Source organism: Phalacrocorax aristotelis, chromosome 5 (genome assembly GCF_949628215.1).
Source record: "Phalacrocorax aristotelis chromosome 5, bGulAri2.1, whole genome shotgun sequence".
Lineage (NCBI taxonomy): Eukaryota > Metazoa > Chordata > Aves > Suliformes > Phalacrocoracidae > Phalacrocorax > Phalacrocorax aristotelis.
In genome coordinates this window covers 28,520,395-28,546,020 of record NC_134280.1, presented here as the reverse complement: position 1 = coordinate 28,546,020, position 25,626 = coordinate 28,520,395, and the positions used below count along the sequence as shown (strand labels likewise).

At 38.1% G+C, this 25,626-nt stretch overlaps 1 protein-coding gene across 9 annotated transcripts in view; it reads right to left on the bottom strand.

Annotated features, from left to right (window-relative positions):
• The window catches only part of NBEAL1 (neurobeachin like 1), a 90,626-nt gene that overhangs the window by 37,887 nt on the left and 27,113 nt on the right, over positions 1-25,626 (bottom strand). For 6 of the 9 annotated variants that reach the window (XR_012660672.1, XM_075093681.1, XM_075093680.1 and 3 more), the window contains 16 exons: positions 25,073-25,234; positions 23,664-23,745; positions 23,344-23,471; positions 20,729-20,811; positions 17,804-17,889; positions 15,927-16,233; positions 14,990-15,096; positions 11,480-11,566; positions 9,961-10,044; positions 8,333-8,431; positions 7,648-8,228; positions 4,556-4,688; positions 3,883-4,002; positions 2,352-2,655; positions 1,325-1,410; positions 826-915 (listed from right to left, as the gene is read on the bottom strand). Coding sequence is in view for 8 of the 9 variants with exons in the window: in XM_075093681.1 (XP_074949782.1) it covers positions 826-915; positions 1,325-1,410; positions 2,352-2,655; positions 3,883-4,002; positions 4,556-4,688; positions 7,648-8,228; positions 8,333-8,431; positions 9,961-10,044; positions 11,480-11,566; positions 14,990-15,096; positions 15,927-16,233; positions 17,804-17,889; positions 20,729-20,811; positions 23,344-23,471; positions 23,664-23,745; positions 25,073-25,234 (2,539 nt within the window). In the remaining variant the exon portion in view is untranslated. The remainder of the gene's footprint in view (positions 1-825; positions 916-1,324; positions 1,411-2,351; positions 2,656-3,882; positions 4,003-4,555; positions 4,689-7,647; positions 8,229-8,332; positions 8,432-9,960; positions 10,045-11,479; positions 11,567-14,989; positions 15,097-15,926; positions 16,234-17,803; positions 17,890-20,728; positions 20,812-23,343; positions 23,472-23,663; positions 23,746-25,072; positions 25,235-25,626) is intronic. The other 3 variants (XM_075093683.1, XM_075093686.1, XM_075093684.1) reach the window with 1 other exon arrangement.

The window sequence follows — 25,626 nt, the reverse complement described above, 5'->3', positions numbered from 1 at the left end:
AAACCAAATTATAGGACAGTTTTGCTGTACTAGGATGTTTGAGCAGAAGACTTGACACAGTTAAAATCTAAGCTCCAATACTAATATAGCGCTAGCGCTATGATTACAACTGCTAGGAAAGTTAAACAAAGATGATTTGCATAGCCTGTAAGAATCAGATATCCCAATGTATCCAACAATAAGGAAAAAATATTGGTTGACTAGTGGGTACCAGAGACAGAATAAGGTACAATACTTAAGAGAAAACACCAAATATTCACTGAAGTGACGCATTTGGACTGTGAGATGTTCTAGTCCTGCCAACTCCAAATCAAAAGATAGTTAGATTAACTTATCTCTTTAAAAAATGCTAGATTCTTATAATATTTTAACTCCAAATCTTGTTTTCTGCTGAAGTTAGTCTGCAATTCATTATTTTTTACCTAACACAGCAAAAGTCAATTGTTAACTTAACCCTACTAAACTTAATCTAATTCAGAGTTTAAGGCTGCAAGAAAATAATGACAGAATCTCTTAGAGATAATAAAATGCTTTCAGTACACAAGATGCAATGAAAAGAATATGAAAAGTAGTCAGCTAACAAAATATCTTAACGTATTATCTCCGACATTAAGACCAGCAGCCCTTGTAATGTCTCAAAAAAAATGTACTGTAATACTACTCCATCTACAGCATTACCCCATTAATTCTCATTACAAAAACATGCTGTATCTGCTAAATGTAATTTGCATTAGGAAAATAACTTCTGGCATTCCAAAAGTTAGATGAACATAAACCACCACTGCCCTATTTACATCAGGTTCTGCTTCTTCAGTGTGCGTTTACCTTGATGTCCCAGTTCACTACTTTGTTTCCAGTTAGTCTTCCATGTAAAAGATTTGCAGACAGGTCAAGACAAATTGGGTTTCTGCAGGCCTGTTAAACAAATGAAGAACCTACCATATCATTTAGGAAACAAGATACAGATCCTTTAACACATAAGATCTCTGAATGATGCATAATATTTTTCAGGAAGTGAGTGCCATTTTGTTGATATTAAAGTATTTAAACTATTTGGAACCCCTGGAACATCATATATGTTATCTTAGATTTGACATTCACAATTGTACAAGATAATTCTGTCCTTTTGCCTTCTACCTCTGCACAAGACTACAGTTTAAGTTCTCGCTGCTCCTTGTCTTCCCATAATAACCACAGCTCAAAGATGGCACGCTCACCTGTTCTATGAAACGGCAAGAGCAAAGCAAAAAAAAGACCATCTAGAACCTATTCTGAAATTACTGCACACTGTGTAATCAAACAGAAATTATGTATTATTTCGTACCTTTGGTGTATAATGAAGCAGCACCTTACTGGGGAGATCTGCTACTTCAGCCTCTTGAGACTTCCAAGGAGTTAAACAGTTTGGACCTATTAAAAAAATTATATATATACCAAAATTATATACAAAATTTTATATTTATAACATATATTTAAGAGTTCACTGGGTATTAATGTTGACCCTCATTAATTTTATACTACTATACTTTGTTGCAACAACAAATAGGATACTCTGAAACATACTTATCTCAGACATGCTTTGAAGTAATCTCTATGACTTAATTCATTCCATAGGGTCTGCTTAAATAGAAATTCTGTCTTGATAAAAAGTTAAATGTAGAAAAAAAAACCCTTCCTTGTATAATTCAAATAAAATTAATGTTTGTCTTTACAAATATCTGTCTCATTCTAGTCACCAATCTCTCCGTCAACAAGACCAACATCCAGAAATGAGTAATCTTCAACATAGTTTTGTTTAGTAATAAAAAATATTTCCTTTAAATGATGGAAGTGTTTTTATGCTAATCTCTAACAACCTCAAGTCATTATGGAATTTAATACCTTAACATCTTGAACTGTAAGACATGCTTATCAGAGTATTTTTTTTAAAGACCCCTTTACTATTAATTGATTCTTATGGAAAAATCCTCAAGCATAAATCACCTTTAAGTGGTCTATCAAAACAAGGGCAATACTTTAAAAGTCCCAACTGTAAACTCAAATGTAATCAAAGAGTAGGAAAAATGAAGATCTTACAAGTGAAAATACTACCTAACATTTTTGTTTTGCAAGGTCTGTACATATCATAAATAGATGAGCTTATGCAAACCTAACATTTTAAATAAAACTTCATAAAATACTTATAATTCCATTTCAAGCTTATGTTATAAGGCCCTGTCACTTAGGTCAGCTCTGCAATTCTTCTGGATTGTAACTTCTTCATTATATGTCTGTGTAGAGCAAAGCTTAGTGGGGTCTTGTCCATAACTCAACCCTTTTATTCCACTAAAACCAGTACAATCACCACTTACCTGCTAAATATAATGCTTTCACCTGAGGAGGTTGCAGTGCTTCATGAAAGATGATAACTGATCCAAGTTGGCCCTCTAAAGATGTTGGACATCCCCATTCACTGTCCTGAGTCCCTGCTGAGATCATCTTGGTGATGAGCTCTGGTTTTCCAAGCATCCCACCCCAACCTCCTGTAGAAAGAATGCCCCCAAGTGATGTCCGATGGGGTATAACAGGGGAAGAAAAAGGTGGATCTGGTATCTGAGATGGAGGAGGAGTTGTTGTTCTTTGACCAGCTGAACCAATGCAACAAGAAGTAAAAGACTGGAGAGTCACACATAGAAGAAAGAAAACAAAACACATACTGTAAGTCTAATCTCCTTTTTTCACAGTTCACAAAGTAAATCTGAAGACTATTTCTGGCAAACCTGAACTATATAAATTAAACCAAGAGCAGCAAGTTCTGGCGTGCCCTGGAAAAGAAACAATCCAGCACAGTAGGGGAAAAAAAGCGGCATATACTTTCCACAACAGCAGAGAGTGCCATTTCTCAAATTAAGAGAAATTTGGTCACCTCAACTATTGCACGACATCTGGCAGGAGCAAAGCCAAGAATGATGGTATTCCAGATACGCTGGTAAACATTCCTCTTCTGGATTATATTCCAAAATACTAGCCCAGCATATCTGCTACTGTACATTTCCCATATCAGTTATTCCACTCAAACAGAATGCTGTCACAGGAAGCTTACCTGCCCCACCTTCATCTCCCTTGATGTTGATAGCACTTATTCAGAGTTTTATCTCACAATGGAAATTACATTTACTCTCATTTTAAAAGTGTTATTCTGAATTTACTATGACTGTGTCCAATTTAAGTGTTTGCTCAACAACTTAACAAATATCAAATTAGGACTTACAAAAAAGGGAAGAATGCTCAGTGTTGTCGCCCAGTTTAAATTGGATTTGTTCCATAAAAAGAATGGACAATGCTAACAAAGAACACTAAACATGACATATACTAATTTTGATGGCTCGTGTGTTTTTTTTAGGCTAAACATGCACACATTCAAAATGGTTAGATTAACTGCATATAAACTGCTTATCCAGCTAACAAAGCAGGTATAAGATTAGCACATTAAGGGAACATACAGAAAATACAAGTAAAAAAGTTACTGCTGAGAAGAACAGGGAATATTCCTTATTGAGTACTGCCACACCAACCCTACTGGCAGAGGTATGATTATTATGATTTACTCATTATACATTATGTCAGTATGTTCAGGCAATTATGTTGGGGAAAACCCTACAAGGTAATTGGGGTTTTTTGTTTTGTTTTTAAACAAAGATGACTAAACAAGCACTAATTAATGGTTAGTTATACTCCAAATTGATAGCCTGGACACTGTCCAAAGCTGAACAGAAGCTTACTAGCAATAGGCTAAGCTATCTTAAACTCTTACAAAATTACCAAATTTAAAAAGCGAACTATGTTTTCATTGTTTTATGAGAGCTCATCAGGACAGGGGTATGACTTAGAAGGTGAACTTACTTCATTCATGGCAGGGAATCGAAGTGGGGCAGAGACCTTCTGCTGTCCATTGACGTAGATGTACACAAGGCTCTGACCAAAGGGCCTCTTTCCAGGCATGTGAACAATAGTTACGTTGTGCTGGTTAAGCAACATAAAACAATTAAGTCATTACTAAAAAGCAGTGAAATGACTATACGGAAGTATTTCACTTCATCTCTACTAATCTGGTGAGGAGACCACTTAAGAAATAAACCCAAAGCATCAACAAGACAAGACCACCTATCAGCTTCTTCCATTTTAAAGTAGTTTCATGTAAACAGGTTTTGAAGGGAAAGAGATACAGCTCTTTCATGATAATGCACATCAGTCCTTAAGTACAGGAATAGGAAAGGGCCAGGCACCTATGCTTGTTATAATTTAATATTTTAAAAGATCTGCATGTTAAACTCTGAGCACAATGCTGTAACCAGCTTATCAATAACAAATGCCTAATAACATAGGCATAATTTAGCTCAGTCAACCACCAATCTACACGGAAATTGCTTGCATTATTTGAGATTAGATCTGTTCTTATTCAAAGAATTATTTCAATACGATAAAATAGACCACTTGTAAAGCAACCAAAAAAAGAACTTTGACTTCTAAGAGTACTATCCTAAATGGAGTGTTGTTTTTCAGTATCAAATCTTACCCAGAGAGAGTCAAAAAAACAATGGTCAGGCAGCATCACTGTTGCATATTCCCTCTTCGTGCAAACTGCAACCACCAATACCCCAGAGCACGTAATAAATGCTTCAAAACCCATACCACTTCCTGTAAAAAAGCTACAGAAAAAGACAAGAAAACACACAATCAAGGACTTCATTAAAGCTATTGGAAAGCACCTAATAGTACATTCGTTAGTCTCTGGTCCAGTATTTGACTAGCTACTACTTTTATTCCAAAAAAAACAAAACTAAGAACTGCCTCAAGGAAGGGACCCCAAGGCACAGGACATGCAGGCCAAAAGGTGATTCAGAAGGAATCACAGAATCATAGAATAATTTATGTTGGAAAAGACCTTTGAGATCACCAAGTCCAGCCGTTAACCTGACACTGCCAAGTCCACCGCTAAACCATGTCCCTAAGCAACACATCTACATAACTTTTAAACACCTCCAGGGTTCGTGACTCAACCACCTCTCCAGGCAGCCTGTTCCAATGCTTGACAACCCTTTCAGTGAAGAAATGCTTCCTAACATCCAATCTAAAACTCCCCTAGCACAACTTGAGGCCATTCTCTCTTGTTCTATCACTTGTTACTTGGGAGAAGAGACTAACACCCACCTCACTACAACCTCCTTTCAGGTAGCTGTAGAGTATGATACGGTCTCCCCTCAGTTTCCTCTTCTCCAGACTAAATAATCCCAGTTCCCTCAGATGCTCCTCCTAAGACGTGTCCTCCAGACCCTTCACCAGCTTCGTTGCCCTTCTTTAGACACATTTCAGCACCTCAATGTCTGTCTTGTGCTGAGGGGCCCAAAACTGGACACAATATTCAAGGTGCTGCCTCACCAGTACCGAGTACAGGGGCACGATCACTTCCATACTCCTGCTGGCCACACTATTCCTGATACAAGCCAGGATGCTGTTGGCTGCCTTCACCACCTGGGCACACTGCTGGCTCATGTTCAGCCAGCTGTCGACCACCACCCCCAGGTCCTTTTCCACCGGTCAGCTTTCCAGCCACTCCTCCCCAAGCCTGTAGCGTTGCATGGGGTTGTTGTGACCCAATCCCAGGACCCAGCACTTGGCCTGATTGAATGTCATACCATTGGCCTCGGCCCATCAATCCAGCCTGTCCAGATCCCTCTGCAGAGCCTTCCTACCCAAGCTCTCAAAGTAGCTTGTAGCCATACAATCTTTTACATGAAAACATAACCTCAGTCCCAACAAGTAATCCTTCAGTTTGAGCCACAGCACTTAAGCTGGTTCTGTTACAAATTCCTGCCTACTGTAGTGTCTGGAAGCTACAGTATTGTAATAAAAGAGGCTGACCTGCAACCTGTGCTATTTTCTATCAATTTAATTGTGTCTGTCAGCCCTCGTAAAGCTGCCAATATTGCATGCAGATTCATGATGTTACTGTTACAGTTAGTACATATGTTTTCTCCATTTACCTTGTTTCACATCATAGCATTGTATACAGCGATTTATTTTGGAGACCAAAACAGTACATGGAATAACTCTTCTATAAAATGCAGAAAGTTCAATCCTTGATTTTATAGACAAATCTGCACTAAAACTGTTTAATGAGGCAGTAAGTGGCATCCATGGTTTTTATCTGTGATTATCTATCAGCAAGAACCTTGCATTAGTGCAAAATTTGAATGTAGCCATTGTTATATATCTTATTTCACTCATACAATGAAGAAAAATCAGCTGTAAGCAGCTATCTATAAATAAGCCCTGCAAGCACAGGTTTGCCTTGAGAAACCTTTCTTTTTTTAAGCCCTTGGATACAAATAAGTCGTGAACAGCTACCAAAGCCTGCTACGCACCCTTAAGCACCATTATTCCAAGTGGATGCATTAAATACTGTACTATCAAATATTTGCATCTATCAATATAAAACACAAATACACACACAGGGAACATGAATATTATAGACAATCTCAATAGACATAAGTTGTCTTACAATTAAACACTGTAAAACACAGCAGTTGGATCAATTTTAAAGTTTTTAATTCAGTTGTGTACTTAGCATTTCAAGCTGAAACTGGAATTTGAAACAGTTCCTTTTTTTTTTTATTAATTTCAATACACTAGCTACCATTTTGAGCTTCCCAAAACTAGAATAATGTCTTCAAAACTGTATGCAAAATGATGGAAAAACCAGCCAGTTATTGGTATAATACCATCACACTGAAACCAAACTTCAACTTTTTTACTTTGCAGTGTGATTCCACTCCAGTTTTCTAGAACTATGGTCTACTGAAGATGTTTCATGGGACACACTGACAAACACTGTAAAGAGAGTTGTGGCAATTCAGATGGCACCCTTCATCAGGGCTGTGCTATACAAATACACCGGGCAGCCACAGAAATCCAAAGAGGTCTCCACCTGCCACCATGGTTATTAATATACAGAAGTAACACTCTAAGACACAGGAGTTTGAAAAATACTAATTCTGTTACAAATATAATTGCATTCTTCAAAATTTCCCCTGAAACTGCAGTGCAGTAAAAAGGTCTGAAGGGAACGAGACATTCTTTAACTAGTATTCCCACATTCCACATTTTGTTTGCTGCTGAATGTTAGTACTCAGAAAGTTAAATTATATCAAGAACCAACCATGTCAATGTCTACTATTTAAGCAAACGAAGGTGTCCTTTTCTTTACGCTCTCATATAGAAAACAGATTTCATTACCTTTACAGGAAACAGTGGGAAGCTTGTCCTGTTTTGAGATGGGGTTTTGTTGGTTTGGGGTTTTGTGGGTTTTTGGGTTTGTTTTTTTTGGGGGGGGAGGAGTGTTGTTTTGTTTAAGCTACGGATCTTAACACAATTTGGAGTTTTGGATATTGAAACTGTAGACAAGAAAGTATGACAACTGAGAAACTACATGCTTATTTCTGTAACAGCCTGGCTTTGGTGACAGATGAAACTGCTCCCTTTTGCAAACTGTGCACTATATATTGCATTCTATGAAGATAAGCAGAAGCACCACACGTCGGGGTACCATATGCTGCAGGGAACAGATGACCTAGATTTGTGCTGTTGAAGTAGTTATAGTAACTATACCTATAGAGTTGCTTCCTCTTGCCGCTTTTGCTAGTCGTGCTAGGGTCCACCTGGTCTTGGTCAAGGCAGAGCCAAGCGTTGAAAGAAAACGCAGAGCCTGGCCACTTATGAATTGATGGAACAGCAATTCCAGCCATGCTGTGGTACAAGTTGAAATACTGCAAGGCACTAGCCATGCCCTGCTTCCGGGCCATTGCTAGAATGGCTCGCATCACTGGAACAACATACGGGTGAGCTTGTTGTGGTTCCTCAGTGCGCAGGAGCCGTATTAGTTGAAGCAATTCTTCTGAGCCCATTGACTGGCCCCCCAAAGAGCCTAAAAGGGCAATCAGGTTCTCTGCACAAGTAGAATGGAGCGCGGAGTGGGAATTTAGTGTCTCAATGATACGGATGACCATGTTGGCATTGACACATGTGGCACGACTCTGTCTATTAATACAGCAGATTCGCCTCAACCAACTTGAGATGAAAATCTGCAGGTCATGTGATTCTAGCTCCGGAAGCCACTGGATAAGCAGCAATAATGGCTGGACATTACTAATGCCCAGTATCCCAACAGCCATGTGGTCACCTTCAACAGCCTGAAAAACAGCAGAGAACTCAGACATGACATACAATAAAATAGGGCTAGAAGTACAGTTGAAAAGATGTAAGTGTTTTAGCATTCAAAGCAAGCACATCTCACCATATTCATGAGTTCCTCCAGCAATTCCCGTGAGGGTTGACCCAGTGATTTTAGTACCTCATATATGTGTGCATAACCAATCCTCTCCTTGAAGACCTCCTGAGGATAAAAATCCCAGTCTCACTAACAAATAAAGTGGACAAAAATTGCCGATCTAATTTAACACAGTATCAGACACAAAATAATTAGAATGCAAGAATAATTTTTTACAGGCTAGAAATCTCTTTTTGATATGTCCATTGTGCTACCTCTAGCATGCTGCAGATGAGGAGGATCTCACTGCAGCATGCAGATAAACAAATGAAAGATCAAAGTTATTTTAGTAATTACCTGTACAAGAATACAATTGCTTTTGTATAATCAAAATGTCAATTCTATCACAAAATACTAATAGCTTCATTTTTTTAATGCAATCCATAGCATGAAGTGAAGTAATTACATTGAGAATTAGAAGTATTCAGATATTAATTTTTGAGTGAAAGATTTTCCCAGACCAGCCCGATCAAAAACCACCCATCCTAAATACTTCAAAAATTAGAAAAGTGTTCCAAGGAAGTTTTTCTGAACACTAATTGATTTTACATGAAGGAAAAAATAATTAAGCCGCAAAAATCCAAACTGTAGCATCCATTTATGGTTTAGTTAGTAAACAGCCAACATGTGATATGGAATAGATACTCTTCTTCCAGCTGTATTCTGCACTGAAGTTAAGAATTTTGTTTTTGTTTTGTTTTTTAAAGGATGAATCTATCAGCAGAAGTGAGATGATTGCTTAAGTAAATACAGAAAGAAAAAATACATATGTTGCAGTGGAAGTACAATTGAAAGCTTTACTGACCCTCCGTGAATCGCAGCCAGTCGCCACCTCCAATATACATACATACAACATACAATTCTTCCCAGGCTTTCCAGAGTCAGTGGAGAAATAAGCACTCTGAGTAATGCTCTGGAGGAGCATAACTGACCCTGCCATTTCTCACTCAGACTGTACTGCAAGTAGCAACCAAATTATATGACTCTTATTCTCCCTTTAGCCTCTGCTGTGCAGCCACATCCCTTTCCCTGTGCCAAGACTAGGGAATCATTCAATCATGGGGTGAATCTAATGAACTCGGCAATCTAAGAATAAATACACTATTTTTCTGTGGGCTTCACTTCCAGTCAGATTCACAAACTAACCACAACTTATCCATTTATCAAACCACAAGAATAACTACACAGGAGGAGGGAATAGCAAGACCACCATTTGGACAGCAATACTATCCTAGGTTAGTTTAAAGCCATGATAAAACTACAACAGAAACCTCTGCCTGAAAATTCCTGCAAATACCCATTAATTCTACCCCACATATTCATGGGACAAGTAACAACGTACTTCCTTTACAAAGGTTCCAACTTCCATTAACAACAATCTTCCAGTTTTAACAGAAAGATGGCTCACTGTCCAGCCATTAGACACATGTAAAAAGATAAGGGACACTACTCAGCTATTCCTATCTGGCAGGAATGTGTGACCACAATCCGCTCATCTTCATTAGCAAGATTCATCAAGATATTGTAATAAAAACACTAAGCGGAACAAGATCAAGAAGCCTACTGCAAACAGACCTCTGCATATATACTCTTACCTTAGCAGCTGGAGACTTGTGCATTACTGCTGTGAGGGCTTGAATGGTTGATACTGCCAAGCAGTCTAGGTGTCCCTGAAACACCTGAAAACAGCAGGTACAGAAGTTATAAACAAATGCACAAAGACAGTTCAGCTCCAAAATCTATATTGTGCCCTCCTGCTAGGAGGGAAACCAAGAATTCGCTAACGTTTCAGAAATCATCTCCCCACCAGTCAAGATTTCATAACCCCATGGTCTACGAGGAATTACATAACAGTAGACAGCTAACCACATACTTCAAGAGGAGAGAAGCATTCACAACAGACATTGCGCTTCAAATATTCTTACGGACAAACAAGTTTTCCTCATGCGGCTAATGGACAACCTCAAGAGGGAGGGAGGAAAACAAATTAGGAAACCTCTTCCAGTAGGTGTGTGTGCGCTGCTGGACAATCAGGCACCTGCAGTTCACATAAAGTGTTTTCTTTTCCATCCAAGTCCCTACACGCCAATGCAACACGGACACACAAATTATATCAGTCACACCAGCACAATAAGGTGGCCACCTCACCCACAGCCTTGTCGCATTGATCAACATATCTTTTTCCAATTTAAGTCAGCTTTTGAGTTTGGGGTTTTTTTCTATAATTCTTGTTTATATTGATATTTCCATGGTGGTTTTAAGGACAAAAACATGGCAGCACTATTTCGCATCCATCAGTAAACCTAATTAGCAAAACTGTGCTAACACACACTCTGCTTAATCTCAAATATTATATGCATATCAGACATATTTTGAAAATGAAATGTCAAGAACCAGAAGACAGTGTTAGATGTGACGAAACATTTACATGCGGTTAGAGTGCCACACTGAGTTTCTAAAAAAGCTGACACTATTAGTTAGAATCACAATTTCTATATTACCATACCTTCTATTTAGCATTTCTTTACATTTTTAATCAAAGCAAATAATTCTACTTTAAAATTAATACAATAACAATTTGCATTTGAAGCTTTCCACAATATTTTGGGAAAATTAAAGGCAGGCTATTCCTACCTCCCTGATTCAGCCTGTCCATTGTTTTGTGAACATCTGTTCTTGATAACAAGCAAAGAATCAGGACATCAAATACAACCATTGAGATTCACAAACAAGGCCCCAGAATCCGAAACACTACAGTGCTGATACAAAGAAGCAAAAAGAGGAAAGGGAGGGGAAAAAAATCACCACCAGCTTGATAGAATTTATTTGGATTCCATTCATGTACTTCACCTTTTCCTTAAAAGAAGCATAACTGAGGGCCAATCTATTGCAAATATCTGCAACTTGAAGCAGATGAATAAAACTGAGCTTGAATTCAATCCATTATACAGAAAAATTATTTTTCAGAGACAGGAAATACTGATATGTGCAGCAACACAGGTTCATCTTGCTGCAGAAGGCCTGAAGAGGATGGTTAAGGTGAAGTACAGGAATTAATTTTCCTGTGATTGTGTCTTGACTTCAATTGAAGCAAAATACAGGTTAGGTAGGTACCTGGTCCTCATTCATTTCTGTGAGTAATTTGTTGGCAAGGTCTTTCTCACTCTTGTCTGCCACTTTATTGTTAGCATTTAAAAACAGCTGTTAGAAACAGAGACAAGAATAATGGAAATAATTGCATTAAACAGTTACCTGCAGCCCAACCTGTGGAGGCTGCCTTGGATTTGTATTTCACATTAAAAAAAAACCAAACTCTTACACCGGTGAGAGACAATTCTCCATTAGTCTTCTGTTAATTCTTACAATACTGAAGATTACGTTGTATTTTTGCTAAATAGTAATTGCTCTTTTCCCCCTCCAGAATTAAATGAAAACATATAATTGCTGAAATGAGGAAACAGATCTATCTTGAATTTATACTAGTCACTGGCTTAGCAACTGTGATTTTGTTTACAATAGGCAACACGACAGCAGGTTCTCAAAAATTTACTTTTATGCAATAAAGACAACAGTGGGGCATTAGCAAAGAAATGGGTACAGATGTTTCACCATCTTCCACCTATGCTTCTTCCTAGGTGAAAAATGAAGATACCTAGACTATTCTAATCTTCAAACAGCAACAGCAGCAGGATTTCTGGGGCACATAGCATTTAGGACAGGAAGAAGGGTAAAATATCTCTACCATAATCTTAAGAATCAAACAGGCTGTAAATAGCTTTAAATCAAACATACACCTGTACTGCATCTTCAGCTAAGAAACTGCTCTGTGTATAGTAGCTAGTAGCCACTTTGTGTGCAAGATTTATCTGCAGCCTAATCAGGACTAAACTTATCTTATTCAGGTTTTAGATTGTATTGAGGTGTTAAACAAAAAATCCCTGATAAAAATGTTTTAATAGTCCCTTAAAAAAAAGAAGGAAAAAAAAAGCAAGACCACTTTCCTTTAGTGGGTAAAAACTAAGCATTTGTAATTTTTTTTCTTCTCATACATTTTGTTCCATTATCTGCTAGGTAGTCTCTCTGAAAAAGGAACAACCTGAAAAATCAAATTCTATAAATTAGGGCAATCAGAAAGACAACACTCAAGATATTACTTTGGCTTACATAGGTGTGAAAGCACAGTTAGAAACACAAGTTATTTTGAAAGGTACATCACAATCGAGAGCACTTAACACTGCAGAATAAGTACAATATGCCTCAGAGGGTTATAGCATTAACAAGTGGAAATAAGAACATTGAACAGAAGCAAATGCAGACGTAAAAAATCCCATCAGATTTTTCATATGGGTTACTTGAATTCTGATAATACACGGAAAATGTAAAAATAGATTTTTATTACAACATCCATATGGGTTTAACTCTTATATTTAAAAGCTGTCCAGAAAACATTTTTTTTTTTTTAATCCAGGCATACTGTTGGTTGCACATTGTGCTGTGGTAGCACAATGACTAGAGGTCATTGTGCTTTGCTCCAAGTCTGACGTCTAAGAGAGTTTAATAGATGAGAAAAGATTCAGGACCGACAAAGCAGCTTGATAAATGACTCAGTACAGAATAAGGACCTCCTGATACCTTTGCAGTACAGTCGCTCTTTGCCAATGTCACAAGCCAAAAGCAACATTCAGATCACCAGAACTTAACCGAGCAGTTTTGAAAAGCTTTTGTGCAGATCTTTATCCCTAAAGCATAGTTAATGGAAGACAGTTTGCTCATAAACAAGCAAATATTTAAAAAAAATAATTCACATTTTAGAAGACTGTTGAACTGCAAATGACTAGGAAGTATGACTAGAAGTGTGGCCTTGAATATCCCAAGTTCTTTGGGGTATCTATAGCAGAAATAGTGGTATGGATTTTGTTTACCCCTCCTTTCCATGGAAATTTCTTGCACTTCAAATTTGCTGCAGATCCAATAGCTTCCTGAGTTTCAGATATGTGTATGGACCCTCCTAATATTTGAAGAGCTGCAGAACTGTGCTTTACACAACTTGCCAGTGAATCCAGTAGCAAGATTTTCATAGGTAAAGAAAAAAAGATGTAGAAATAGGGTCTCCACCCCCAAGTAATAAGAAGAAATCCTAATTCCACAGCTAAATTAATCTTTGCTATTTGGCTTTGAAAAATAACAGATATACATTATATTGGAAAAGACAAATATACAACACCTTCCCAGCTTCCACCCTCTCCCCGCTTCTCATCCTTGGGGGTATTTTGACTGTAAAAGGTTAAAAAAAAACACTATGTAGCAAACTGGCACCATTGATACCCAATCAGTCACAGTAACATGTGAGACTATCACAGGAAAAAAAACCTGCAGAAGAGCATATCTTATGACATACATACAGGTAGAAAAAAAAAATAAAAAGAGCAAGCTGCAAAAAATAGAGTAGCTGTTCCTGCTTTCTTAAATTCCACCACTTGTTTGTATGAGAGCAGGAACATAGCTAGAGTCCCCATGAATAGGTAAAATCACACTGCTTGATGATTTAAGAAAAAACTAAAAAAGAAATCTTATAAAGTACAAGGTCAGTACAAAAATAAGCACAGATTCCCAAACAGAGGAGGAGAATGGAAAGGTCAAACAATGTGTTTTCAGGAGGAGGTAAACTGCAAACACTATTCAAAACACTTCAAGTCAGTTGGCATTCTGCCACTGATTTTAACTACAGTTGAGACTTAATCCAAACACATTTATTTTCAATATATCATTGCACTGAAATATGTTCTAATCCAAAATCTAAATGGATTTTAATCAAATTGCATACTGTAGCTAGCATTAAATAATATATCATTACAAGAGTTCAAAATAGCTACGCTACCAACATATCACAGAAAGAGAAATAAAATATCACAGTTACGTTATATCTATGTTCTTTTGCACAGGGGAAAAAAAAGACATCTACAAAGCAAGCAGTGGAAGACACTAGCTTGCAAATTATGACCCTCTGGGATTGAGATGAACACACAACAACACTAAATCCTATGTAGAAGAACAATCAAAGAACGTCTGTAACAGCTTGAGCTCATGTTTTATGTCAGCTGCACAAGACTCAAATATTTTGAAACACTTAAAGAGGTACCCAGAAAGTTGTTTTTTAATGGAAAAATATGTCTTTGAAATTAGAATTCAGACCTCCATCTGGCAGCAATTTTAAGTGGCTTCCTAGCAACTCAGTGACAGAATATTAACACACACACAAAAAAAAAAACCCAAAACAACAGGTGAAGGGTTTGATTCCAGTAACAATCTTAACAGTTTTTAGAGACTGAGCAGTGTCTGTGAAGGTATTTTGCTCAGGGTTCAAAATAAGCATTCATTGCTTTAACCACAAGACAGACAAGAAACGCCTCTACTTCATCAGGAATAAAAAGAAGCTTTTAGAGAAACTTGGATCTTTCAGATCTTTCACGGAATTAGTGGCTCTAATCAATACAAAGTTTTACTTCCAGTATGCAGACATGGTAAAATTGCATCTAGTTCAGAAAGAAGATATAAAGGTAATTAATATACCTGCATATTACAAGACAGGCTTTGTTAAAGACATGCTGATAAGGGAAAATTTACCTTGCAGTTCTGCAACAGTCGAATGAGATGCTCGAAACAGTTACTGTTAAGGAAAATTGCCTGCAGAACAGGCCTATCTGTGCAGTCTAACATGGCTGTGATGGTATCTGTAAAATTAAAACAGAACTGGCATCAAAGACAAAACACTTCCCAAATCCATCAAGCATTTTTTCTGCACATTACATAATAAACATGGGGAAAAATTACACAACAAACTGTATGCTGTGAATTCTTTGATCAAGAAGGATGTATCTTTTGAGCATAGAGCACCAGGCTTAAAGCTACACATTTTGATGCTGTAAAAATTATCACATAACCTACTAAATCTGGACAAAAATTCAGCAACTGAATATCTTTGATTGCTTTGGGGCTGTCTAAAGTCATTGCCAGTTGTGAATATATAAGCAGCATGCCCTTTAGTTAAAGCACACAAACACTTCCTTCCTCAGGAAGCGATTACTTTGCATTCTACAGCAGCCTTATACTGTAAGCATTCCTCACCGCCTCCGTACTATTCCTCAGTTTTCTTGGAAGTTTGGGAAAAGAAATACCTTTATTTATGTTTCCCATTCTGAACATCAAAGCGGAAAAAACTCTATATCCTGAATTCTTACCCAGGGACTTAAACCCAACTGTTACAGACCATTGCCTTTTGTTTTGTTTAATGGAGACTGGCAGCCTGTGAACCTTAACACTCTGGTTAAATGTGGCAATCCGATACATTTTTTTTCTGGGTTTTTTTGGTAGTGAATGATTAAACAAGGAAACACCTAAAGTAATGCCAATGAAGAAATGTTTTGAAATTGTTTAATTGCTTAGCCAAGCAAACATTTTTTTGGTAGAACATTCAGTTACATTACTATCATAGTTCAATCATTACTTGCTTTGGAGTTATTATCAAGAGATATTTAAAGGAACTGCACAATTGGGTACTCACTCAGCATTTGGATCTGTAGTGCTATGAACCTGCTCTCCCACTGCCTGCATCGCCTTGGATTAGGTAAAGCTGAATGGTCTGAATTAAGCAACTTGAAATAGTTCTCCAAGATTGTACTTGTCTCCACTTGCCGCTGATCAGAACTGCTGGTTAGAAGGATATGGACAACTTCTGTCAGGCACTTCAGAGTCAGCTCTGCCTTCCTGCTCACTTCCTCAGGGTTCCTGTCATCCCAGTTGTCACAGTCTGCTAAAACACGCATCAAGACTTCCATGGTGGCAGGAGATACTGCTTGAAGAGCATTCCTCTGAAACCCGTGGGGGGAAAAGTGATTAAGGAAAAAGAAACAAATAAATAAATAAAAATCAAACCTCTTCAAACCAGCAGTTTCTATCTGAGTTAGCGGAATCATGCAGCGTATATTATTATGTTTGTTAATGCCCTGTAATTGTTAAATAAATATGAAGTGTTCTACTGGGATTATATTGATGGCTACAGATGAAATGCATTCCATCTTGTTCACTTAACTAGGCTTTCTTTTTCAAAAAGAATGCTGATAGGGAAAAGCAAATATAATTTAAATGCATGTTATCAATAATACCTTATAAGAATTTTATAAACTGCTACCTCCAGGTAAATCCTCATTTGAGTTCTCATTTTAGATCAAGAGATTCATGATACTTTAAAATTTTTGAAAAGAATCTAATAATTAGCAAACATTTGCTTAGGCCCAGAGTGCATTCCCCTCACCTCTCTTCCAGGAGTCTGCTGTATAGGCTCGGGTCCACCTTAAATCTGGGGCAGTAGCCCAGCCTCATAGAGAGCTTTGAGAAGTCTTGTCAGGGACTCCCTGCCTTCTCTAGGGAGCTGCATTCAAGCTGTGGCTCTCAACCTTTTACCTCCCCGAGCTACACTGCAGCCATGCCCATGCCTGGCCATGTACTGTCTTTAACCTGACCCACAGACTTGACTGCCTGGCTTGACAGACCTGCGTCACCACTATGGAAGGGCCTGGCAACCGCTGGACTCTTGGTTGACCCTACTTACCACCACTAGACCAAATCCCCACCCTGATGTGCTGACCAGACTTCCTGGCTTGATCTGAGGCTTCATCACTACAGACTAGTCTAGTGATCTGGGCTGGTTGATCCTGGTTACTACCACCAGACCTGCTCTGATCACCTTGTTCAGGTGTAGTGAGACTGCACCTTTTGCAAGTGAGGTCAACTGCCTCTGCCTCCTGGTCATCACGCTCAGTCTCAGCTTGCCTTCCCTGGTGGAGCAGTGCCTGGCTTTGCAGCTGCCTGACAACATTTAATAATGCTCTCTTCTGGATCATCAGAAGTAACATTTGCTTGTGACCAGATGAAGCAGCACATTACAGAAGTCAGCCACGACAGTGGATCTTGGCTTTGCTGATGATGAACGTCCTCTTCTCTTCACATTTGTTCAAAGATTTTAAACAGCTTCCAAGCTATAAAGGCTCTGTGCCTCTTCGTGAAACAGCTTACTTCCAACATTGCGAAGTAAGCTAGAAGAATTTCACGTGTTGATACAAAACTTACATCTTTGCAGGTGGAACTCCTAATCTAGTTACATACATTTTTTCTTTATGATATGGAACTATTACAGTATGTTCATATGAATGTGCAATTATTGTAGACAGCAAATTTCTACTGTTATTTCAAAGCATGACCTAGCTCATTGCAGTTAGGTACTATTGCACAAAATGACCCCAAGCTTCATAAGACAAACGAACAATTCATAGTAAATAATAAATTCTTCCCATTTATGGGCTATGGGGTATTCATAAGCCTTAAACAATTAACAGGCTTTTGGAGGCTTCGGCAGCTGAAGAGAGTTTAGAACATCCTTACCTGACCACCAGCCACAATAGCTCCAAAGAGATGTAGCAGGCAACATTTTAGGCTTTCCTTGAGATGTTCACTTTCCTGAAAGCATTCTGATTGCAATAAATAAAAAGGAGACAGATTCCTTACTTCGGTATAGTAATTTATTTTCAAAACCACCCACCAACAAATGAAATAATAATAAAAAATACTCCTTTACTCCCTGTCATCATGCAAATTTTAAAAAAAATTCAACTATATGAATCAGCTACACATGAATTCCAGCATTATCAGAGCAACACAAGACCACATTTATCAGGAATTCACAGGGCCAGACCTTCAGCTTGCAATAAAACTTTTCATGCAGGCTGACAGAACTGTCGATCTGATCCATAATGTAAAACGGGCCAATTTTGTCCACATCATGAGAAATAGAAGGACATGCTAACACACAAGCAGTTAGGAAGCAGGACAAAGGTTAGAGCAATTTTGGCACAGAAAGTCTAATGCCATATGCAGTGCAGATAGCTCAGAAAAACAGTCCCTGAGCATGTTCCATTTAAGCCAAACTTCCCAGGGAAGCCTGTGCAAGTCTGTAACCTTTCTAGCAGCAGTCTCCTTAAAGACAATTATCCTGCATCTCTTCTCATGCCATATCTGATATAAATTAGTTACAAACAGCCTCAGAACTCTTGTTAGCAATAGATATAACCTGCATATTGTTGCTATAGCAATTACACTACACTCAAAGTAGCTGCAACAAACTACAAAGGATTATTTTACTTGGAATTAACCATTGTAAATCTTCCAATAACTTTATGAGACAGAACTGATAATGATGTGGGTTTGTAAAACCTGAGATTTTATACAAACAATAGAAACCGAAAATGCAAGGATTTTATATTCCTTAAAATAATAATATAACGTTTAAGACAATTACCAATTATTGGCACATAAGACTTCTGACTATATACTGAAAGTATAGGAAAACTACACAACTATTTTTTAAATCTGGTCTTCAAAGGAAACAAAGCTTAGATGACCACACTGCTAGTCTGCTAGTCCCACCACTCCCTTGACTTACAGCCTCTGAATCTTTTGAGGAACCTCGGCCAAATTCAAAGCAGCAGTACCTTAGCATATTGTGAATAAATCATTAGGCTGGGTAGACCAAAGCAGCCTCAAATTAGTGCTGCCATGGCAGAATGTCCAAAGCACATGCTCAGTAATTTCTTTCCTCCCAGCTGGCCAACCAGCAGATTAATATCTGCCAGCTGAATAGTACATTTGTAGCTCAGTCACAGTATATAAAATTTAAGGGATTTAGGAGGGACCAGAGTGCAACACACTAAAGGAGGAGGAAAGAACCTGCAAATTACATTCCTCAGGAGCAGCCTTTTGAGTAGGTTTCCAATGCTCTGGCGCAAAGACAATGGCATTTTAGTGGTATCAGCTCTTTGGTCTTTTTGGCAACTAGACTATTTTACATACACAGAGAGGGAATTCTCAAGGAACGGGAAGAGTATGTAACTCAAACCAAGAGAAACCAAATTCATTAGTGCTACTGCTCTAGGAATAGAGCCTTCCTTTTTTATTTTCGATTAAAGCTGAGTTAATGCATACCTCCAGAAAAGGCTGATTTCACTCATACCCCCACCCCTCCAGCATATTCCTGATGCTTCAATTCTGTTGACGCTACCGCTTTGGTGTGCTAAACTGGCAAACTAGCTGGGCTTTCCACCTTCCCAAGATTTAAGTACAGCATGTGACCACTTAAGTCCCCCTTTTCCACACAACCAATCTGAAACAGTAAGAGCACATGAATACCAAAGTAGCCATTGTGATATTTAACAACTTAACAAAAGACAAAACAGAACAGTTTCCCAAACTTCAGTCCAAGGAGCATTTGCTAGTTGGATGGCATAGTTTTCTTTTTTTCTAGCTGTTAAATCCCATTAAGAGACAAAAAAAAAAGGCATGAACACTTTAAGACTGTTTTTCCATGTGAGTTATTACAGTTGCTACAGGGATCTTACATGCAATCACTTTATGTACCCTAATAAACAGGTAAGTTGGCAATTCACAGAACCAGCCCTATTAAACCACATTAGGCACTGAAAGAAAGTCTTAAAAAACCCCAAGCTTTCAAACAGAATTAACAATGGCAAGGGGGAAATGATCAGAGCAAAAAACAAGCAAACAAAGCAGCCACTTCATTCAGCCTCAGAAAGCAAGTAAGGGTCTTCTAAATTTATCAGGCATTCTTAGGGGAAAGGAACTTGGAATCTCTGCTGGTCCGGGCTGGGATAGAGTTGATTTTCTTCATAGCAGCTAGTGTGGGGCTGTGTTTTGGATTTGTGTTGGAAACAGTGTTGATAACACAGGGATGTTTTTGTTACTGCTGAGCAGTGCTTACACAGAGTCAAGGCTTTTTCTGCTTCTCACCCCACCCTACCAGCCAGTGGCTGGGGGTGCACAAGGAGTCGGGAGGGGGACAGCTGACAGCCAGGACAGCTGACCCCAACTGACCCAAGGGATATTCCACACCATAGGACATCACGCTCAGCATATAAAGCTGGGGGAAGAAGGAGGAAGGGGAGGACGTTTGGACTTATGGTGTTTGTCTTCCCAAGTCAGTGTTATGCGTGATGGAGCCCTGCTTTCCTGGAGACAGCTGAACACCTGCGTGCTGATGGGAAGGAGTGAATGAATTCCTGGTTTTGCTTTGCTTGTGTGTGCGGCTTTTACTTTACCTATTAAACTGTCTTTATCTCAACCCACGAGTTTTCCTATTTTTACTCTTCCAATTCTTTCCCCCCTATCCCAGCAGAGGGAGAATGACCCAGTGGCATTGCCATGCTTAGTTGCCAGCTCGGGTTAAACCATGACAGAATCACTAAATTCAATCCTCCAAAGATTACTATTTTTAAACATGCTGTTGATAATACTTACGGTAAAAGAAAGGGACAAACTCAACAGTGAGGGAAGCTGGTTTATACTTCTGTCTGCTCTTTTCGACCATACTGAGGAAACGTCTGCAATTACATTAAAAAAGATACACCAAAGAAATTAGATATGATAACTTAGTTTGTCTTACTTATTAATTTATGACATCATGATAGGGAACACTGCCAAAATAGAGTTATCTTTTGCCTACAGGATTTTAAAAAAAAAAAGTAAAGTAGTATTTAATCCTGAAAAAATTTATCACAGATAAACCCGTATTTACTGTCCTGCTCCTAGAAATACTGTAACTTTTTACAGTATGGTTTAGTTTAAAAAAAAAAAAAAAGCCAGCAATCTCTTATTTAGTCCTTGCTTATTGTAACTAAGCCACCAGTTAGATTGCCAAGTTTCTTAACTGTGCAATTTAAAATGGGCATAAAACATTACTATGGGTTCATTATGGCAGGGAAGGGAACCATCAAATTAAAGGGATGTAATTCTACTGAAAGACTTATAAAACTCATTTCAAAGATACAACATATCTATACTGTGACCTTAGATAACTTCATTTGCCCTAATTCAGCCAGGTCTGCCTACCCCATTCTTTTTGGCTTCCTTGTTCCAACAGTTTAGAAAAATGGGCCAGTTTTTGAAAGAAAGCAATAGAAGGACCTTCATGTTGGTCAGTTACAACCAAACACCTCTTAGTATATCTTCAAATTCAATTTTGTTTTAACTTCTGGACTTCCCGTAAATATAATTATAAAATGGTATTTAAATCATAGTTTCAGAAAGCATAACACTTCTCTGTGGTGAGATTACACTGATTCATTGCCAAATTCTGCACCTTCATTGATTGTAAATTCACTGATCTTGAGTACATACAGTCTGCCTAAGATACTATGAGATGTGCTGGCATTACCTACACTAAATCTGAAAACAGCTTAGCAGTATGCTGGCATGCCATATTTAAGAACTGGTGTCAATTCATGCTCTGCCCTAGAAAAGGGGAATTGTCATGTTGCAAAAAAATACCAGAAGTCTGATACTTACATGCTTCTTGAAATTTTGTGTACAATGATTCAAGCTGTTGTTGAGAATACTACCTTTTGTTTCCATAACAGCATCGTGAAACCTGAAGTCCATGCAGTATTATGGCATACTACAAGTTTCAAGCTACAAAGAAACCCCAGCAACCAAGGAACACAGCTCACATGATCTCCATTCTGTTTGCATGGAGTCTGATGAGTGACTTGTGCTAGCTCTGTGACTTGCATTTGTGCAGGAAACGCTGTGCTAGCTCAACAGCATGTATGCTGTGAGAATGGGCCTGAGGTTTTACAAGACTAGGTCACATGATATGATCTCTGTGGCTTTAGTTATTAGCATGTACAGGTCCAATATTTGATGCATGTCAAAATGGATCTGATAGAAATAAAATTGACTGCCTAAAGAAAAAACAGCTCTGAAAGATAACAGCAAGGAACAAACAATAACTTCAGCCCTTGTACTCACAGCAGAGAAACTCATTAAATGTACAGAGTCTTGTACGTTTAACATTATTGTAATTGATTTGCAGCTAATAAAGAACTACATGAAAAAGATCTCACAGAAATTTGTAAGTGGTCTCTGAAGAGCCAGTTATAGCAGATAAAGTGAATCACTAGCAGTTTCAAAAAGCAGGGCCTGTGCCACAGTTTTGTTTGTGAATACTGCAGGAACTGGGGAATCAGAGTAACTGTAGTGAAACCCACAGAGCAGATTTCTCTAGACTTTATGCAACTTAACAATGAAACGAACAGATACCTTCAGTTTCCTTTGATTTTACATGTGTGTTATTTAGTCTGGAGAAGAGGAAACTGAGGGGAGACTGTATCATACTCTACAGCTACCTGAAAGGAGGTTGTAGTGAGGTGGGTGTTGGTCTCTTCTCCCAAGTAACAAGTGATAGAACAAGTTGCACTGGGGGAGTTTTAGATTGGATGTTAGGAAGCATTTCTTCACTGAAAGGATTATCAAGCATTGGAACAGGCTGCCTGGAGAGGTGGTTGAGTCACCAACCCTGGAGGTGTTTAAAAGTTATGTAGATGTGTTGCTTAGGGACATGGTTTAGTGGTGGACTTGGCAGTGTTACTTAACAGTTGGACTCGGTGATCTCAAAGGTCTTTTCCAACCTAAATTATTCTACAACAGAAATTAAGCATCTCGGAAAGCCCATTTCCTGGCTCTCTAAACTTCCCACCTTTCAAAAAGCCTAAGAACTGAGCTTTCCACTAAATGGAACAGGATATTTTAGTACTCTGACAACTCTGGTGGCAATGAAGTTCAGTTTCAAGCATGCCTACTTCATGATGTTGATTTTGGTAGAAAAAAGTATTTTATTAATGCTATTCTAAAGAGTGTATCTTTGGAAAAAACAAAAAACTAAAACACAGTATCAAGTGCTCGCGGCTATAAATTCTAAGAGTTGTAAAACGCAACTGCAGAAGAATATACATATAACTACTTTTTATTTTAGTTTGACATCAAGCAGCAGTACTTCTGCCAGAAAATTTACATATTGCTTGTCTAAAGTTATCATAAACCACAGTATTTATAATCCTGTCCTAGACAACACATACCCTGCAATTCGCTGCCTCCAGTTCCGATATGGATCGTAGAGACTTTCACAAAAAGCCAATGCATGTCTCACAAATTCTTCTATTGGGGTCTGATCTGCCACTTCTTTTTCTTTTGTTTTGCTTTTTAACTGAGGAAAAAAAAGAAAGCTGCAGTCAGAATATTTCTAGAAGTTGAAAATTAATCTTGATCTCTTCCAGAACAGTTCTGAGCCCACAAATTGTTCCATACACAACACTATTATTGAAAAATCAGATCACATAAGCAGGAGCAGGAAGTATCAGGTGGCAAAAATAACAAACGAGAATTGTTAACCACATACCTGTTGAATGTATAACGTAGTCATGGTGATAACATGGTTAATGTATGAACACATCCCAATCTCCTCCACATTAGCCAAATTTCTATGAGGACAACATAAAAACCACAGAAATGTACACAGTGTATCATTTGTGGCTAGTTCAAACAATGTTTGTTTTAGCATTCTGTCTATAATCATACAAAAGTATATCAGCATTTCAAAAATACTCTCCGAAAGACTTTATGCACTCAAATGTTTATTTCTGTCACAGTAACAGAGCTCACAAGTTTTCTTCTAATAGGAAGAAGAAGAAAGGCCCAAGTCACTCTCCCGTTGGCCAATTCTATCTGGAATTCGGGAATTCAGAAATTAAGCACATTCCCAGTACACTCTAAATAGAAAGCTCAGAAATGGCATCTGATAAAAGGCAATAACTTCCACTTCTCCTACATTACTAGCACATACACTTTCCAAAACTTTACCAAACATATTACCTAGAAGCATTTTTTCACTTTAAATTCTCCCAAGGAAAACAAATGTCTAAAATTATTTTAGAACATACATAAATCAACAGCAACAAAGAAATACCATGCACATGTTATTTCTCAGTCTTGAGGACAAGTCACAAAGATCAGATACTGAAGTGATGACCAGAAGGAGAACTTTTCAGCAATTAAATAAGACTGACAACAGTTTGTAATTCAGAAACACATTACCACCACCTACTCAACTTATATTTAGTATTCCAGAATACTTAAACACTACCCTACAGCCCTTTAGATTGTTTTAGGGGTTAGGAGAGCTGCTTCAGATACTCTTCATAAAAGGAGATTCCCCATATATTGTATTCCCTTCTTCTCGTAATGCAGTTTACAACAGAAGACTGAAGAAACAGTGAGGAATAGATCCCTAACATCAGTTTATTCACCTGCTTCAACAGAATTACAAAATATGGCATAAGTTTCAGAAGGAAGACAGTTGCATTAGTAGTGTATAGTAAGTCAATTTCCTAAGATGTTTATGGAATTATAAGCATCTTAAGAATGTGAAACAGTTCTTCTTGTACAACTCTTGAGTTATTTCATATCCCACACTTGTTAAAGTGTGCCTTTCTTTTTAAAGTAGTTCTTATACGATGTACATCATATCTTGAATTCCCATAGATATAGCTGATGTAATTACAAGGAATTTAGTGTTTAATCCCCTTCCATTCCTCATGGCAAATGTCATAGCCAAGATTATTGCATTGCTCCCCGTCTCTTCTATTCCCTCTTCCTTTATTTGAAGATTGTGAGAAACGGCATTCCTCTGTTTCTACTGAAAAATGTCAAATCACACTGTATGTATCATTAAAATCTATATTGATAGGCTTCATCAAGGTTTCTTAAACAAAACAATAGCCTTGCTGTGGTAACAATCAGAACAAGTACCTGCAAAGGATGATAAAGAATTTCACAAGTAAAAGTGACAGAGCCTGCTGCTGCTCTTCTAGTCCATCTGACATTTTCTGGACGCAGTGTAGCAGCTGGAACCTGAGAACCTGAAGAATGTTATCAGGCAGCAGTGATATTCCTGGAGGAACGTCATCCACCCTGAAGAGTAAAACCACACACAAAATTGTTAATCATGCAAATGACATGTTATCAATCAGTTTCAATGTGCTCACATAGTGTTCCAATAATCCTCTACAAGAAAGGTTACTGAACTGATGGTTCACAAAGACTTTCTAATTAACCAACAAGGAAATGCCTGGTGGCAATATGCCAGCTGGAGCTTCCTTTTCCCCAGCAATGAACTGCATTGAAAAAAAGTGTTAAAAATTCATTAAGTGGATTCCTAAATGCTCCTCCATGCAATGATCTGCTGTAATTGCCAGAGACATTGCATGATCTTCAGCAGGTAAACAGGTGGCCTGGGAAATCCCTAAATGAGGAAAGGGATGGCTACAATCAAATGAAACCTGAAAACTAACCACAAGACGACT